Source organism: Silurus meridionalis, chromosome 17 (genome assembly GCF_014805685.1).
Source record: "Silurus meridionalis isolate SWU-2019-XX chromosome 17, ASM1480568v1, whole genome shotgun sequence".
NCBI classification, from domain to species: Eukaryota; Metazoa; Chordata; class Actinopteri; order Siluriformes; family Siluridae; genus Silurus; species Silurus meridionalis.
Genome location: NC_060900.1, coordinates 3,485,301 through 3,504,823, shown reverse-complemented (window position 1 = coordinate 3,504,823; position 19,523 = coordinate 3,485,301). Strand labels below are relative to the sequence as shown.

General features: G+C 40.7%; 1 protein-coding gene across 8 annotated transcripts in view; it reads right to left on the bottom strand.

Moving 5' to 3' along the window:
* Positions 1-1,416: 1,416 nt before the first annotated feature.
* aak1a (AP2 associated kinase 1a) overlaps positions 1,417-19,523 on the bottom strand; it is a 39,708-nt gene continuing 21,601 nt past the window's right edge. For 3 of the 8 annotated variants that reach the window (XM_046871030.1, XM_046871032.1, XM_046871036.1), the window contains 5 exons: positions 15,995-16,108; positions 15,564-15,623; positions 13,171-13,326; positions 12,235-12,303; positions 1,417-3,517 (listed from right to left, as the gene is read on the bottom strand). In XM_046871030.1, the coding sequence (XP_046726986.1) occupies positions 2,835-3,517; positions 12,235-12,303; positions 13,171-13,326; positions 15,564-15,623; positions 15,995-16,108 (1,082 nt within the window). In that variant the 3' untranslated portion in view covers positions 1,417-2,834. Of the gene's footprint in view, positions 3,518-9,815; positions 11,174-12,234; positions 12,304-13,170; positions 13,327-15,563; positions 15,624-15,994; positions 16,109-19,523 lie in introns of those variants that run through there. The other 5 variants (XM_046871037.1, XM_046871031.1, XM_046871033.1 and 2 more) reach the window with 5 other exon arrangements.

Here is a 19,523-nt window from a genome sequence, read left to right as displayed (position 1 = left end):
AATAATGATAATCTTTCAATTCTGACTTTGTCTGTTGTCCTAATTTTGATCATGCCTGAACTAAAATGATTCTTGGAACGGTTTAGTGGTTCTGTAATGTGATCTACAGTCTACATGTCCTAACATGCTCTTCGGATCTGCCCATTTCATCCCGACGCTCTACCTTTGGATGGAGTTCTCTTCAACTCAAGACACTCTGTACAGCTGAGGATGGTTCTACATCCTAACAGCCTAACGATCCATGAAGTTCCTGAGCAAGAACTTTGAGAATGAGAATTCGGACTGTGATAAATCGAAACTAGTCTACAGGACCTCAATGCGCATGAACAGTTCTGCGTTTAACGACCCATCGCTGAACAACAATGAGGGAACTGTAATGAAAGGATATTCGGTGGCACCCAGAAGAAAATGGGTTCCATGGGGTTCCTCTCAAGGTTTCTTCCTCATGCCATCTCGGGGAGTTTTGCCACAGTCACCACTGGCTCACTACGGATAAACTTTAAATGATAAGAAACAAACTTATAGGCACTAAACACTTCACTTTTCCTTTTTAAGCACATTATTTGCAGACTCACATGCTAGAATCGTAAATACTACCTGATGTACTGATTACGTACTGTATTTCACATGTATTTCACCCTTCCTTCTTCATAAACATCAAATCAAGACGTAGCTGCAGTACAGAAACGACTAAATAATAGAAGCTACCACCATTTCGCATCAAACTCATATTACCCCCTCCCCTTGCCCAGTGCTGACACGCACCCAGAATAACGCACTTACTGAAGATGGATGTACAAATAAATGACTGAATGCATTATTTATTTTTTATGGTTCCAAACCCTATAGCCAGTCAAGTCAAGTTTATTTGTATAGCGCTTTACACACCAGACATTGTCCCAAAGCAGCTTTACAGAATTTACCAGTTAAGGTGATCGATGTGTATTTATTCCTGATGAGCAGCCGTGGCGACTGTGGCGAGGAAAAACTCCCTTAGATGTTATGAGGAAGAAACCTTGAGAGGTACCAGACTCAAAAGGGGAACCCATCCTCATTTAGGTGACATCAAGAGTGTGATTATAGTCTTTAAACAATACAGAACACTGGAGAGTGAGAACTAACATGAGCTCCGGAGTGTAAGATTATGAGTAATGACTTTTCTACAGGTTTATAGTCATTTGTGGTTATAAAACTACTGAGCAACTCAACATTTGCGATCATCACAGATCCAACACCAGCGATAAGGATGTACATAAATCACAATTATTTCCCAATAAATGGTGTCTGAAAACCCGACTGCAGGCTTATGTCCTCCTGCTAAAAACCTCCATTCTTCTGGGAAGGCCTTCCACTAAATTTTATGGATGGTTGTCTGTGAGGATTTGTCCTTCAGGAATAAAACACGCAGCATGATACTTATGATTATTTATTTATTGCAATAACAGCATGCCTAGTCATATTTAATTCCTTACATACAGTAAAACACAAGATGCATCACACTCAACACACACCTCTTTGCATTATTTTTAGGGGAAAAAAAAAAAAGGTTGAAGACTGGAAAGCCACACACTCAAAAAGGTTCAAACATGAATACATTTCATGTCTCCACACACCTTAATACCTCCTAAATAACATCACTTTCCCACAAAAGGAGTGTCAGGTTTATACCAAAGGCAAAGCCGTTGCATTCAAGGTACACACACACAAACAATGACTGACAAAGTCGAAGAGGGAAAAAAGAAAATGAACAGACAGACAGAAAGTTTGGAACCAAGGGTTGAAACCCAAACTTATGATCCCCTGAAGAAATACAGCACTGGATGTGTATATATTTATGTGTTCAAGTGATGAACTGCGCAATACTATGGAGCGTAATGTCCACATTCGAACGTGGCAACGTGGACGAATCGGTCTTCTGGAGTGCGATTATTTGTCGGATTTCAGCGATCATCGTTTGTACAATCATCAAATAGCTTAAGTGCCGGCATCGACACGTGACGGCGTGGTGTCACTTTTAATCGCAAACTACAATCAGTTTTTATGCACATGATTCAAAATCCAGCATGTGAAAGATCCTGAAAGGAAAATGACTCTGAAATGGCAGAAATGCTAGGTTTCCTCAGGGTTCTCCATTTTCCTCCCGTCTCTCCAAATCATTGTGGTTGGAGAATAGGTGACTGCAAATTGTCTCTAGATGTGCGAGATGTTTTATCGAGGAGAGTTGTCTCATCCAGGAAGTAGCCCTGCCTCGTACACAGCATTCCTGGGGTACAAGCTCCGGATGTTTTCATCGTGTTCAGGTCGTGCTGAAGTTAATAATGATTATAATAATAATAAAATTGCTAAACCCATGTGAAAAAAAAATCCATGTCAGGAAGCAAGAACCGATGATATTAGTGCTATTCGATCAATTTGTGCAACCACCAAAGCGTAGCCCAATAAACACTCAGGCGAGAACTTCTCCATCGGTGGGAATTCTTCCATCACCAGTGTAAATATAATAAGAGAGTGCACCAAGTAGGTTTACATTCCAGCAGACACCCCTTTTTCAGGGTCAAGTGTACACTCATCTGAAAAACGATGAATAAATCAACATTATCGCTCAGCATTGGAATAAACCGAGGTAGGCGTGGAATACAGACATTTGGGTTTGCGCTGTAGTTCAATCCAGGTTCGAGACAACGCCTCAGCAAGTACGTGCTTCGCTCTGGCACGCGGTTTTCTCGTTTTCACATTAGCATTCGTATTCTCCAGTAGACGATTTTATGCATCCTTCCAACAATCGTCTGAAATGAAGGGATGCATCAACGATTGGAATAGAACGTAGTCCCACCTTAATGCTTCTCCTGAGGTCCTTTACGATGAAACGGTGCGGAGAGAAACGGATCGTCAGAGGTAACTTCGGGACCCTCGTAATGTCTCGAGTATTTCGCTAAAGCCTGAGGTCGAAAGGGCAACGGGGCCACTTGATCGAGGACGCTCTGTTCGTGGCTTGCGTGATTTAAAGGCACCACGTTGGAGCGCTGCGTCCCAGACTGTGCGACTGGATGAGTGTAAACTGTCCCCTGTGTTTCCTTTTTCTTTCCGAATGGGGCCTGGAGGAAGACGTCCAGTTGCTGAGGCGGAGCCACGGGACGAGGAAACGGAGCTTTCGCGAACACGTCCATGTTGCAGTCGGCTTCCTGAGACACGTGAAAAGGCGCTTTGGAGAAGACGTCCGGATCAGGGGGCTGGACCAGCAGGTCCGTGGTAATCAGAGACGACTGTTTGCTGTCGCTGGGTTCAAGGTCGAAGGATGTCTGGAGGTTTCCTGAAGCATCCAGGTCTTGTTCTTCGTCATCATCAAAGTCCTGCAGCAACGGTCTAGATCCACTGCAGTCGAGGCTCGAGGCTTCGCTTGGCCTGGCGTCGCCAGTCTTCTCGTCTTCATCGCTGGAGTGCATCCAGTCTTCAGTTGGGTTTTCTGCATCGCCACCTTCTAGAAGCGTGTCATAGCCGTTAGTCTCCTCTCTGGCTTCTGGAGAACAGAAAGACAAGAAAACATGACATCAATGAGTATCGAGTGCGGATACTTATATGTCACATGAATGCTATGTCAGATGACACTTTCCTGATTTAACTATTTTATCTTATATTTACCTCAGATGTAGTCGATCAGTCAAGACATGTAGCGCGTGCTACATAGCTAAGTTAGATAACATGTAAAGAAAGCCTTCACGTGAACAATTTTCCATATAACAGACTTCCTTTACATGTTAGTAACATTTGTAGCTCCAAACTAAGGAGCACATGTTTTGACTGGTCTAGAACACAAACACAGACCAAACGAATGAACTATTTTCGAAAGAAGAAATAAAGAAACAAAAAAAGAAAATGAATACACTAGGGGGTGTAACGGGCCACAAAATTCACGGTTCGGTACGTACCTCGGTATTTAAGTCATGGGGGAAGAAAATTGGCACAAATTAAATTGATTCATTAGATTAAATTAATGAAAACATTAATTAAATCGTTTACATTTGTTAAACCCCATTGGGTAATACAGATGTGTATATAAGTGTATGTGTATGTGTATATAAGTGTGTTTGTGTGTTTTACATTTAATTTTCAAAAGATATGATCTACTTAACTGTCCTACTTATTTCAGCACACTTTAACAAATGTCTTTATTCCTTCCATCCTTCATTCTTTCACTACCTCGACATGAGAAATTGTCAGGATTTTCTCCTTTTAAAAGAAATTCTTGAAGCTGGACATAAAATGCTAAAGATTCCATAGCACTAGCCACTTCCTGGTTAGCGGCTAACGCTAGCGCTATGGACTCTTTAGCGTTTTCATGCATGTGAAAAACAAATCTTATTTACTGTACGGAGCGAGTCGCCACAGTGACACTGCACTAACTCTAGTTTCTTTTTTTATACCCCTGGCGTTGTTGTGTACGTTTTCAATTTTAGTAATAATTTAAAAAAGTAAACGTCCTCAAAAGTAAAAGGCGGAGACTAAACAAACTTGTGGTTCGCCGCTTGATACGTCCTGAGGGATCTCAGATTTCAACTAATGTTCTGGACGTAAAAAGGATTGCGAAAGCCCTGTATCGAAGAATTTCGGTACGAATACGTGCACCGTCACACCCCTAGAATACACACGTATATTCAATTCACAACAACGCTATGGAGGAACACCAAAAAGCTACAACACTGCTATATTCCAACCCACAAACAACAGCTAGCACAAAAAGACTACAGCATTGTTTCCACAAATGGAAAAAATAAAAATAAATGTGTGTGTGTGTGTGTGTGTGTGTGTGTGTGTGTGTGTGTGTGTGTATATATAATATCATACTGTATGGACAAATGTATTGGGACGCCTGACTTTTTAAAAGTTTGAGTCAAGGGATACAGGATGTCTCTGGGATGCGGAAGTATAAAACTTTCTCTTCACTTAAACTATGAGACCCAAACGTGTTCCAGCATGATAATGCCCCTGTGCACAAAACCAGCTCCATGAAGATGTGCTTTACATGGAAGATCTTGCGTGACCCTATTTAAACCCTATTAAACACCTTGGAGACGAATTAAAACTGCACCCCAGGCCTCCTCACCTCACCTACTCCAGTACCTGACGTTACTAACACCCTTGTGGCTGAATGTATTGGTACGCACGAATCTTATGCTCAGGTGTCCATAAACCTTTGGCCATAGAGTGTACATGTATGTATGTATGTATAAAACAAGGAAAAGCAAAGTCAGACATGAGATACAGATACGGAGATACGGAGCAAACTCTTACCTTCAGACTGTGGACAGAGGGTAGCGCATGTAGGAAAGGTTAATAAAGCAGCAGACTACGACTCTACAGTTCTACACGTCTAAACAAGGACTAATTTTTGAACAAATTCTCAGTCTACACCTCATCCAGTTACTTCATTACACTGTAAAAAATGTAAATTTTTGTAAAAAAAAAAGAAAAAAAAAGAAACAAATTACTTGTTACTTTTAAGAAACCTGTCTTCTTTTCTCTTGTATATTTAGTATTGCTCTTTAATAAAGAAAAAAAACTTTATATCCAATTACTCGATTAATAGATGGATTAATCGGTAGTTGATTAATAGTTGATTGCTAAAATAATCGATAGCTGCAGCCCTTTTTGTGATATTCAATAAAACAAACTATAGTAAATAGTTCAAATAAAAAAATACCCAATTTCCTTAAATGAGAAAATTATGCAAGAGAGAGGAAATATGTTTTAACCTGATGGGCGTGGTCTCTTCCAGGATGGCCCCACCCCCAGTTAGCGGTTTGACGAGGATGGAAATGATGTTGACTTTTACACACTGGACTTCACACTCAGTACATTGCAATCGAACGAATCAGAGACTAAAGCAATGTGTTAGGCAGTGCCCTCAACCACCACCACCACCACCACCACCACCATCATCATCACCATCATCAAAACACCAAGTAAGGGAATATCTTCTGGAAGGACATTGTTCGTATTTTGTTCTTGTGGCTTGAATAGGACTGTCACCAGTAGTATTTGTTACCCGTTTCTACATTGATATATGATCATTTGTCAAGTCTGATTTTACGGTTGTTTATATAGAACCTATGGTGACCAGAAAGGGGAAAAAAAATCTAAATGTTAGTTTCAGGAAGACTGGGAAAAAAAAGAGGGGAAAAGGGAAATTAATTAAGGTTTGTAAAAGAAATGCTTAAGACAAGCTAGGGAATTAAAAAAACTAAACAAAACAATTTTTTACTTAAACAATATTTAATGCAGTGGAATGATCACCCGAAGCCTTTCGCAGTCTCAATCAGCTTCCTCCAAGTGACTCGGTTTTCTCTCTATAGGGCTGAATTATGACCTGGACTTGAGGGGCTTTTACACTGGCAGATTAGTCCAAAATAGAGCATAGTTAAGAAATTTAAAAGGTTTAACGTTGACCAAGAAGCACGCAGTGGTACCCGGGACCACCTGTAGGCAATGGTGGGCTGTGCGTTTCACGCCCAGGTCTTCAGTGGTGTCCTACCTAAATCAAGCCATCTCTTAATACCATCAGATGGCTGTTGAAAGCATAGTTATTATAATATAAGTGCAGTATAAACAGAGCGCTGCATCACAGATTCAACACGTCTCCTTTCACTGTAGCCACAGCTGCATCGGTTTTAACCTCGTAAAATGATCCCGAGTTTTCCTTGCATTTTTTCAGCGCATTACGGTTTTCCTTTTGGATTTAAATGAAGACAAATGTGTGTTTTTGTGCAAATCATAAAGGAAATAAAACACATCGTGGAAAAAACTATAACAACCGTTTTGAACCTTTCGACCTTTTCTTTACGATCTCCAGCTTTTCTTGAAAAGTCCGTCTTGTATATGTCCTTGTAATGTATCTGCGACCAAATAAATTTCTTCTCCTCTGTCAGCCGTTGCAGGATGAAAAAAAACAGCGATTATATATAGATTAATATATTTGAGCTTGTGCAGTTTGCTACAGATGCGGATCGCGAGCTCGGACTTTCCAGGACAAAGGTCAGTGATTGCGAGTTTAGGCCAGCAGTGAAGACCTTGCTGGCCTTGAAGGCTCACCACTGCCTATAGGAGAAGGTCAGAGTTCTGTACAGTATGGCAATTTCTGTAAACATGAACTCGTGCTCGAGTGCGCACTCGGTCTAGGGGCTCTTCAAGCATGTTCGTGACGAGAGAACCTAGAATCTAGCGAGTCTGAAGCCAAACCAATTCTGTTGGAAAGTAAAGCACAGAACATTTGCACTCGAATTCAGACCTCAGTAAACATGGTCAGTGTGAACACCATCTTCAGCTCGTAACAAAAGCCAGAAAAAGATGACCGTCATTACATCCGCAACCTCGCACCATGTGCACCACTACACAACTCTAGAGACAAATTCGACATACACACTATGTTCTGTTCACATTTACAAGTTTATTCAGCATCTCAATCATTTCGGAAATTCAGATTTCTCATCGTCGTCTCATAAAAAATAGAAGGGATCACGGAGAAATAATACATCTGAGCCTGACTGCTAAAACACTCGCGGGGTCAAGTGTTGGTCGTGTTGTGTATTTTGTATTATGCTGAGCAGAAGGAAAAAGCTTTACACAGCAACACAAAAAAACATTGGGCTTAGCATTGAGCCATGGTGCAGCGTGCTTGTGTACTTGTGTGTGTGTGTGTGTGTGTGTGTGTGTGTGAGAATAGGATTGTTGCATAGGTCAGCCACATTACAACCCGCATACAATCAGAAGATACGACAAGACGAGGACTGCTAGAAGTCTGACGAGAATTGAAAACGCTTACTACAGAAATGTACAGAATCACACGAACAATACGATCATATTTGCAACCAAAACAGACAAAAAAAAAAGAAGAAATCTTTCATTTGATATGTCAAAATTATTTCAGGTTACAGCAGTGCATTAGCAGTCTGTAGACGGTACTGCTCTGGTTCTGGGACACTAAATGGACAAATGTTTTGAGACACCCGGCTTTTTCATCAATAAGTGATTCGTTCCACAAAACGTTTCCACAAAGTCAAACAATTGTACTGGACCTTTGTCCTTGGATAAAGTAACCTGAAATATTCCCTTGACATGAACTAGGAGACTCAAACAGGTGAGGTGTCGACAAACGTTTGTCCCTATAGTGTACGCAATCATTATTTTTTTGCTGCAACGACACGTCCTGGGAAAACTGTACTCTGAAATAGTGCTCGATGCTCTGCGTATATAAATGCAACACCCTTTCTGTGTGTAATATTCATTATACCGTTATATACGATAGACGGCTGTGTACTAAAACTCGTTCAGGCAACACGAGGCAGGTGAGGGGTAAAGAAGAAAAGACGTGAGGCGACCTCAGGAAGACAATTCCATCATTAGCCTGGTTAAAGAGGACAGGAAAAAAGAGAAAGTCTCACAGCATGAAAGAAAATAAAGGTTTATGTGTGGGAAAGTGATTGTAAGATATAAAAGACCAGATTGAATCATTTTTCATAAATCTTTAACCACTGGATGCACCAACTGGTGGTAGAGAAGCACAAAATCTACCAATGTCTTTCTTTGAAGCAACGTATTCCATGTCCTCAGTTTTAGCCACGAGAGCCTGATAAAAGGTAGCCACGCCCACTGCAACACAAGTCCCTCCTTTTGTCTCATTTGTCAACATCTTGACACTAAAACATGTTAAAATATAATCACCTTCAATCGTTTTTTGAGGCCATTTTTTGAAAAAAATGATTGAAAGCCCCAGCAAAGTATAAAAATCTCTGGAAACTCTAGAAGCATAAAAACCAGATGAATATGTAGGAAAAAAAGCATGATAAGACCAGCTTTAAGATCTTTGCACTTCAGAAATGCAAAAAACAAAACACAAAATACGCACTTTATTAACTGTAATAAAAGTGATAACTATTTTAAAACTGTGATTATGATGAACGAGATAAATGACTGATATTCTAACTAAGTTGTCTCAAATCTTTTTATATTTCCATATTTACAGCTTTTTTTTAATTATTTATTTCTATCTAATGTAACACCTTTATAAAAAAAAAAAAAAAAAAAAAAAACACAACACTGATGAAACAAATCATAAGAAATCAGCTTAAAACCAAAAGCTTCAGAAGCGAAAGAACGACCGGACGCCTGAAAAGGCAGAACGAAACGCAATAAATGACACGTCCTGAGGACAGCAATAAAGCTGAATTTCTAATCTCCGATCGCATTAAAGGTCCGGAGCGCATACGCAGCGGCGTAGCTACATCGAGCGATTCGATATTGCAAGCGGATTCTGCTGATATGTCGGTAAAATACGATATTGCACATGCAAAGCTCGGAGTAACCGGGATCGGACCTGCACTGGCTGGGTGCATACAAAACTACATAAAGCCTTGGTTATAATTGTGATCTTGGCAAGCAGATATGTGTAGAAGTTGATGTTTGGAAGAGGGAGAGAGAGACTTCACGTGTAGTGCACTTCCTGTGCGGATTTCTGGGCTTTTGTAAAGCTGGATTGTGAAGTCGAATAGAATGCAATGAGTTGTATTCTGTATATAACTCCGTTTGTAATTTTCCTTTGAATGAACTATAAAACCTGAACCTGTTCCCTGTGCACATCTCAGCTCCATGAACATATGTAGTGGAAGATCTCCTGCTATATAGAGCTCTGAACCCTATTGAACATGAATGAATGTGAACACTGACTGCACCCTCAGGACCTCACCTACATCAGTTCCTGACTTTACCAAACACCCTTGTAGCTGAATGAGCTCAAATCTCCAAAAGATTTTAGTGGAACATCTTCCCAGAAGAGTGGAGGTTCTTATAGCAGCAAATAGAGACTAAATGTGGAATGGGATGTTCAAAAAGCACATACCGAAATGATCAGCTGTCCACTAACTATATACATATATATAGTATGGAGCAAAACATGACCATTGTATACGCTTACCCTTTTCTTTTAACCATCAAATTTGTGGCCTCTGAGATTATTCGAGGCATGTTGTAATGGAAAGGAGTTACTGGACTAGTAGCAGGATAAATGCTGATATTTATACTTTGGTGATGAGGCATGTAAACATATCAGCGTTAACCCACAGTCATTACCTCAACACAGCATTTAGTGAATTACGATGTTGCTGATCGGTTGGGAATCGAAAGCATTTCCAGTTAGGACTCGCACTAGGGTTGGGACCAGACCCATAGCAGAACCAGAGCAAATGTGAAACAGATATGACATTACACGCGTTTATACAAAGCCATTTCTGGAAAGAGGTGGACGAAGATCTGGAGGAACATGAAAAAAGAAAAAAGTGGGTGTAAACTACTGCTTTATCACATATTGTAGTTTCCTTCTTGAATCCCTTCCACGCTGCAAAATCCAGAAATGAGGCTTTGTTTGTTGTTGTGAGATTTTGCGATTTCGTACGCGCAACACTGCCCCCTAGTGTGCACGCTATGTGAAAGTCTGCACAATCGCGAAAGGAAAAATCGGCCATGATGTGGCGGCTGTACAACACTGTATGTGTTTGTAGCTACACATAGCATAGTGTATCTTTGGACTAAAAAAAGTGTGTGGGGAGGGGGGATGATCAGTAGAACGCACGTTCTTGGTTCTGAACCGACGGATCCACCGGTTCAGCTCCATTTCTGAATTAATTTACAGTTTATGAAGTGAAAAAGTTCTTGTACTGTCCTCACTGTGGAACAGATCTAGCTCTGTCCTGCACTACGCCATCCAGCATGATGGATTTTTATAGAAATAATGCAACAGAAGGTTAAAAAAAAAAAAAAAAAAAAAAAAAAAAAAAGATGAACAACAGTAAATGTGATTAAGAGAAAGACAAGGGAGGTGGAGAAGGACAAGGAGGAGGACAAGGAGAACAAGGAGAACGTCCATAAGACGATATTTTGGAATCCGTTATTAAATGATCTCATTTCATTCAGAACCTAAACTATAGCTTTGTTCACGGATTGCACATTTTCCCTGCAAGTTTTTTTCTGTCCCTCTCTTTTTTCTCCCTCTCTCTCTCTGTTTCTCTCTCTCTCTCTCTCTCTCTTTCTCTCTGTGTCTTCTACAAGTCGATGAGCTGGTCCACCAGCAGCAGGGAGCAGGCCAGATTGGGCAGACTGGCCTCTGAGCTGCCATTGTTGCTACCACCTAGAACATGGCAGAAAGAGAGAGAGAAAGAGAGAGAGAAAAAAAGAGAGAGGAATCAGAAGGGGAAAATAGATAGAAAGATAGAAGAGGAAAACAGATGCGTGTGCGCAAAATATGATAAAGAGAAAATGGCAAAAAGTAGTGAAAGATAAAAACAAAACAAACAAAACAAAACAAGCAAAAATAGGGTGGGAGGTGTAATTGCAACAAAAGGATTGTGGAGGAAAGAGGGAGGGGAAAAAAATAAAGAGAAAAGGTAAGTGGAGGTTCCTTGCGAGAAGCTACAGCATTTTACAGTGGGAAGACGTTACGTTTTTGCTCCGGTCGCATCGCTGCTCACGTCTGTATTAATTATTCACACATACTTTTATACCTCAGCGCTGATGAATGTTTCATTCTGATTGGTCAGAAGGTGTTAATTAACAAACACTCTGTTCTAATATGTAATTAGGGGAATGCAAACGTTCAGAAAATGGACAAAAGTATTGGGACACCGGACTTTCCGGAAAATGTTCCCGCAAAGATGGAGGCCCATCACTGTATAAGACGGATGAGGTAACATGAAATTGTCTCTTCATAATGTCCCAGTGCACAAAGCCAGCTCCATGTAGATATACTTTACATGGCTTGGAGTGGATGATCTACGAATGCTGACTGCACCCCAGGCCTCCTCACCTCAACTCACCTTACCTCCTCGAATACATCTGTACCTGATTTTTTTTTAACTAACGCCCCCTTGTGGCTAAACGAGCACAAATCTCCACAAAATCTAGTCAAAATTCTTCTCGAAAGAGTGGAGCTTATTATAACATCACATGGGAACCAATTGTGGAATGGTATATTCCAAAGTGTATGTTCAGGTGTCCACAAACTTTTGTCCATTATGTAATTCCTCAAGCTTTGAGGATTGGGTTCACCTCATAACCATCAACCCATCTAAAAGTCTAACCTGCAGCACGGTTTAATTAGTTTAAAGATCATTAGTAGGCCTCTTCCTTTCGGTTTTTGGAAGATTGTTGGGACAAAAATCAGGAGGCATGTGACCCGTTCCTGTTCCTTACCTTGGCTGGGGGTTTTAGAGATGAGAACTGGAATGGGGTCAAACTGGCTGTCCGGGTTTTGATCCGGCGCTGGAGAGGGTTTGGAAGAGTCAGAAAGGAAAAAAAATAGAGCATGAGAAAGAAACAAAGGATAGAAAGTATGAATGAAAGTGACAGGTAGTAGGAATTGAAACAAGAAGAGCAAGGTCAACCTGAATAGAAAAAGCTGCACTAGATTGCAAAGGTTCCACACGTTTATTTGTGCTGTATTGATGCCTTTTTACAATAGAAGTGTTTATGACATTGCTGTATTACTTCCTGGTGGAAAACTGGGAGCAGTTTTTTTTTTTTTTTTTTTTTTTTTACAAAAAGCCCCTCCCATCATCAGTATCTACTTTTTTGTTATGCAATTTTGTCGTATCGCTCGTATCATCTTAAGATCGGCAAGTGGAACCATCGGAAGTACCGTAATTTCCGGACTATTAAGCGCACCCAAATATAAGCCGCACCCACTGAATTTGACAAAGATTTTTATTTTGATCATAAATAAGCCGCACCTGTCTAATACATCGGTGCGCTGAAAGTCACAGAGTCTTTTCACATAAACCGAGTTGATTAAGCAAAATTCTTGTGCCAAACATGATAATAGGATCATTATAGTTGTAATAAATCATTAACACTTTGGATACTTAAGTACATTAGAAGGCAAATACTTTTGTACTTTTACTCAAGTGAAAGTTGAGAAGGACACTTTTACTTTTATTTATTTTTACTTTTACTTTTAGTTTGTGTTCTTCGTCCACCACTGGTGAAAATTGATCAACACCAACTGCCCATAAAGTTTTAGGTTTATAAATGAACCCTAGAATTAAAGATACACCTTTACTAGAAAAGTTATATTCGGAAATGTTGTATTCAGAAAACCGTCGTCGTCTCATTCAAGAGCGTTTGTCTTACCGGACTGAATCTGTGCACTGGCCAGTGGAGCCGGAATGAACTGCTCCAAAGATTGTGCAGGAGTGGAGGACATTGGGGAAGGCAGCACCTGAACTTCTGATGAGGAATGAGAGAGTAGGGGACCACCGAGCAGAGATTCCCCTCCACCCAGGGCATCTGGTTGAAAGAATGGAGGAAAGAGAAGGAGGACAGAAATGGTTAGAGGATGCACAGATGAGGGATTAAAGATTGCCAAGGCAGGAAACGGAAAGCGAGTAATCGCATAAGCAGTTCGAGTGAAAGGAGATGGAGAGGAAGGAAGTGGAGAGAGAGGAAATCCGTGTGAGATGTTAGCATAGCGTTGGGGAAAGCAAATTCATCTGGTAGGGAAATCACTTCCACATTTGAAGTCATTGAAAGCACTCGAAGATTGCTTTCAGAGTGAAACCGCTTAATTACTATCCAACTATGAGACCCGATTTTCTTCAACAGTGCAGCTCGTGTCACAAAGCTGCTCAAACGAAGCAAAAATCGGCGCATTTACTGGATTTTGAGCTTCTTATCACGTTTCTGAAGGCTTCTTGTTTTCACTGCTTGGCCTATTAATGAATAATCACTATGAAGCATTGGAAACAGACTGATAGAGAATCGTGAAGGTGAAAGAAGAGAAAAAATGGAAAACAATCAGCCAGATCAACACTGTGACGTAGGAAAAAAAACGAGAAATAGAACCGATGTCATCGGTAGGGCTGCAAAACTTTTAATGGGGAATTTTGGAAATATTCCAAGGAATTTATGGAAATTAATTGGAAATTTATATAAACCGTATCATATACAAACATCAATATAAACAATTTGTTTTGGTCATACGATTACATGTATGTAAACTAACATGTTTTAAAAATTTTTTTTTATTGAATTGTTAGTTTAATTTTGTTGTTTAGTATTGTATGAGGAAGTCAGGTGTGTCAGAGAAGTATGTGAGGGTGGTGCAGGACATGTATGAGGACAGTGTGACAGCAGTGAAGTGCGCAGTAGGAATGACAGACTGGTTTAAGGTGGAGGTTGGACTGCATCAAGGATCGGCTCTGAGCCCTTTCCTGTTTGCAGTGGTGATGGACAGGTTGAAGGACGAGGTCAGGCAGGAGTCTCCGTGGACTATGATGTTTGTGGATGATATTATGATTTGTGGTGAGAGTAGGGAACAGGTTGAGAAGAGCCTGGAGAGGTGAAGGTACGTTATGGAGAGGAGGGGAATGAAAGTCAGTAGGAGTAAGAGAGTACATGTGCGTAAATGAGAGGGAGGGCAGTGGAGTGGTGCGGTTGCAGGGAGAAGAGGTGAAGAAGGTGGAGGAGTTTAAGTACCTGGGGTCAACAGTGTAATGGATAGTGTGTTAGAGAAGTGAAGAAAAGAGTGCAGGCAGGGTGGAGTGGGTGGAGAAGAGTGATAGCAGGAGTGATTTGTGATAGAAGAGTATCTGTGAGAGTGAAAGGGAAAGTTTATAGGACTGTGGTGAGACCTGAGATGTTGTATGGATTAGAGACAATGGCATTAACAAAGACAGGAGGTGGAGCTGGAGATAGCAGAGCTGAAGATGTTGAGATGTTCGTTGGGAGTGAACACGATGGACAGGATTAAAAATGAGTTTATTACAGGGACAGCGCATGTAGGACGTTTTGGAGACAAGGTGAGGGAGGTGTGATTGAGATAGTTTGGACATGTGCAGAGGAGGGACATGGGGTATATCGGTAGGAGAATGCTGAGGATGGAGCCACCAGGAGGGAGAAAAAGAGGAAGACCAAGGAGGAGGATTATGGATGTGGTGAGGGAAGACATGCAGGTAGTTGGGTTGAAAGAGGCAGATGTAGAGGACAGGGGGGTATGGAGACGGATGATCCGCTGTGGCGACCCCTAATGGGAGCAGCCGAAAGAAGAAAAAAGTAGCTCACACACAGCAGTTTTAAACATGAATTTATGTAATATTTATGTAATTTATGTGAACACTAGAAATTTTTTTACGTTATTTTGTGTGCAGGATTTAAGAAATGCACCAGTAATTCCCATAGAAAGTTCCATAGTCATCAGATGTGCAAATTGCCTGCTCCTGGGATCGACCTTGTGGACAACCTTGATACACCATGTAGTCATCGGCGACCAATACGCGAGCGCTAATTAACGAGTGATGACAGGAAACGTCTCGCTGATAAGAACTCTGTCTACTCTGTCACACAAAATGATGGTAATACTGATTTAATCAAGCTTATAAAACTTTATAATTCACGTTTCTTGTCCTTGTGAATGACCTTGGCAATCGTTGTTCAACCAATGATATAACTTTACCTCTAAACAAAACTGTTCTTGAGTGTTTTCAGGGATAAACAGAACATATGACGTACGAGGAATTTGCACTGACCTGGCAACACAGGATCTGTATGTAGAGACTCCAGACCAGGAATCAGAGCATCCATTACGGCTGTGTACACAAAGAATGAATATGTGATTAGCGAAAAGATAACGGTGCACGATCTTTCCATTTCCAGACTTTTTTTTTTTCCAGGCACATAATGAAATGAAACGAGCGCACCGAGTCAGTCGTGCACCGACGGACAGATGGAATGATAGATAAGCTGGAGGTGACGCTCGAGGCTAGTGCTGGGGAGGAGGGTGAGAGATGCAGGGATAAAAAGAGAAGCAGACAGATGGATGAGCATCCTCCGCTTCTTGGGAGAGAAGATTGGGTAAAAATCATTGAGACTGCAGGGTATGTAGGAGAAAAGATGAGGAAAGAAAAAGAGGGGAAAATGAAATGTGGGGCATGGGGTAGGTGGTCAGAGGTGTGTTTACCGTGACTGGAGTCTACAGGACTAAAGGGGTCGTTCAGAGGGAGGTCAGGGATTAGCAGGGAGGAAGAAGAGGAGGAGGAAGGTTCTGGAGACTTCAAACCCTCAATCAACTTCTCTGTTCGGCAGAGAGGAAAAGAGTTAGAGAGAGACAAAAAAAAAATGGGAAGAGCAACAATAGAGAACAAGGTTTATGATAAGAGAAGAGAGAAATGTAGATATGTGAGAAAAGGAAGAGAGGGAGAAAAGAGAAAGGCGAAAGAATAAAAAGGAAATGTAACAAGCTATAAATAAGAAATATGCAAAGAGAATATGAAAAAGGTATAAGAGAAGAGTAGAGAAGATATAAGAAGAGAGAAAAGACAAAAAGAGAGAAGAGAAGAGAAGAGAAGAGAGAGAAGAGAAGAGAAGAGAAGAGAAGAGAAGAGAAGTTGTGGGAAAAATGTAAAAGAAAAGAAAGGTGCACAGAAGGAAAACTAGATGACATGTAAGAGTAAATGTAAAGAGAAGAGGCAAAAGAAAAATGTGAGGAAAAGAGAAACGTGAGAACAAAAGAGACGAGAAATGTAAAAAGAGGAGAGAAGAGTAAAGAAGAGAAATGTGAGAAGAAAAATATGAGAGGGAAAAGCAAGAAAAATGTGAGACCAGAAGAGAAGAGTAATGTGAGAAGAAAAGAGAAGAGAAATGAAATGAGAAGAGAAGAAAATAGAAGATAATAGATGAGAAGAACACAGAAGAGAAGAAAAGAGAATGGAAGAGAAGAAATGAGAAGAGAAGAGAAGAGATATGAGATGAGAACAGAAGAAAAGAGAATGGAAGAGATGAGAAGAGAAGAGATATGAGATGAGAACAGAGAAGAGAAGAAAAGAGAATGGAACAGAAGAGATGAAAATAGAAAAAAAGAGAAGAGAAGAGAAGAGATTAGAAGAAAAGAGAAGAAAAGAGAAGAGAAGAGAAGAGATATGAGATGAGAAGAAAAGAATAATGTGAGACCAGAAGAGAAATCAAACTAATCTATTTTTACACAGGAATTTACTCCAGTTGTTTTGTCTACTGATGTTTTCTTTGCGTCAGAACTCTGTAAACACAACATGCACAACACGAGTCGTCATCGTACACAACGTCTCATCACAGGCAGAAACTCGGGTGTGTTCAGTGAAAAAAGTACACAGACACAACATGGCTGCTGCTTCCTCGACCACCTGAGCTTCAGTTCCAAGAGGTGTTGGGACGAATGACAACCTACGGGGCTCATTCGATGTTTTTCAGTGAAGCGTTAACAAGGATCTCGTCCTCGCGGTTATCACTACATAATCGTGCATCAGACATCACATGATTAAGGGCAGATCTGTTCACAAACGCCATTCTCCATCAGAAGGTATGGTAGTTCTGTTAGCACAGCCACAGGTCCATTCAAACCAGGCTCATGCGTGTCAGTAGAGAGGCACGGCCCGGTGTGCAAACCCTGGTGTAGTTACCGCACGAACCTCGTGGCTACCAGTTCCTCAAGCCTTCTCTTTGACAGTGTGAACACAGATATGCATAATTACAGAAGCACTGTACCGCAGATTTTTTCAAATAAGTGCTAATTACATATATATTTTATTTATACCAGGGGTCCTCAACCACCGGGCCATGTACTGGTACCAGGCTGTGGATCACTTGGTACCAGGCCACATAGAAACAATAACTTCTTTTTAATTTTATTACAATTTTTCTTGATTTTCTCGATCTGCAAAAGGTTTCATTTTGGAAATTTGCCAATTCCCTTCACTTTAGCTGCAATTTCTTTTCTATGCATAAATTTAGCTGCATTTTGCATTATGGGGTTTAAGTATGCGCCCCCACCTGGATGGAAAAATAGGCTTACAACTGTCACTAAAACTGGTCCATGGGGCAGACATTTTTGGTGACAACTGATTTAGACAACTGAGCAGGGCCTTGCTCAAGGGCCTAATAATGGTAGCTTGGTTGTCCTGGGATTTGAACTCACCACATTCTGATCAGAAGTCCCACATCATAACCAACACTGAGATTGGCACAAATAAAGATATTCCAACGTAATATTTTGACTAGAGGTCAACCGATTAATCAGCAACGATAGTTAAATATTGAAACTATCATTAGCTAACACAAAAATCCATACTGATAGTTTTTCCGGCTTCGGGTCCGCTGTCATTACGAGAGCGGCCTCTAGAGGCAAAGCATCCATGCCACGTGCTGCTTGTTTTACATGTGCGACTGCACGCTGCACGGAGAGCATACGGAGCATGGAGAGCGCTATATTATATTTATTATTTATAATATTAATAATATAAATCTATTCATGAATTAATATATTTATATTTAGTTCATTTAGCACATGTTCATGATTCAGTAGATTCCCTTTTTTTTTGTAAAAAAGTTAATATTTTACATGGTGTTATTTTTTTTGTCTATTTTATCCAGTATCCATTTAAATAAATTGGTAATCAGCGTTAGCTAAGTGCAATCTAACCTAACTATCGGCATCAGAATAATAAACCATCGGTCGACCTTTAATTTTGACCTGATCTATCTTGATCTAATTATTATTATTTTTTTTTTGAACTTGATAGGGTGAACGTTTTTGTTGCGCCATTCAAAAGCCAAAAAAATAAATAAAACAACATGGCACTTCAATTTGCGGTCCAGTGTTGCTGTACATTATGCGTTTTTTTGTTCTGTAAAAGTAAATATACACTGTTATACTATAGCTGTACCTTCATGGCCTGTCTATACTTACAGTACAGACAGGACTGGGTTCAAGGATCAGGAGGGGATGGGAAGGGTTCATGATGCTCAGGACACAGAGCAGCAGACATGCTGCTTTGTCCTTTTCACTAGGAGTGGAGGGGAAAAAAACAAATCAAATGTTCATCCCATTTATGCCTTTTTGTTTTGTGTATATTGAGAATGAGGAGTTTTTTGAGAGAGGGACCATGAGCAGAAGGAGAGTGAAATTCTTTTTTTCGCATATCGCAGCTTGTTAGGAAGCTGGGGAATCAGAGAGCAGGGTCTGTCATGATACAGCCCCCTTGGGGCAAAGAGAGGGTTTAGAGCCTTACTCAAGGGCCCACCAGTGTCGGTGCTGGGACTTAAACCCCTAACCTTCCGATCAGTAACCAAGAGCCTTGACTATTGACCACCACATTTTATTTAAAAACACTTGAAATTCTGACCAGTCAGAGAGCAAAGCACCACCTTTATACCCAGAAAGTTCCTGCTGTACTAAACAGTGTAAACGAGTGATCGTCTGCTGACTTTTTTGTCTGCTTAGCAAGCTGACTTTTGCCAACGTGCTGGGTGTGTGCGAGTGACACGACAGGCAACCAGGTGACTTTCACATAACCTTCCTGCACAAAGAAAGCTATTATCTGACATTCAAATCTCGCTACAAAGGGTTTACCTAGGCCTTAATTACACAAAGCAGATCTCCTGCCTCTGTGTGTGTGTGTGTGTGTCATCAGATCCAGAAGGGATCAGCCAAACCCTACTTATGTAAGAACTACCTG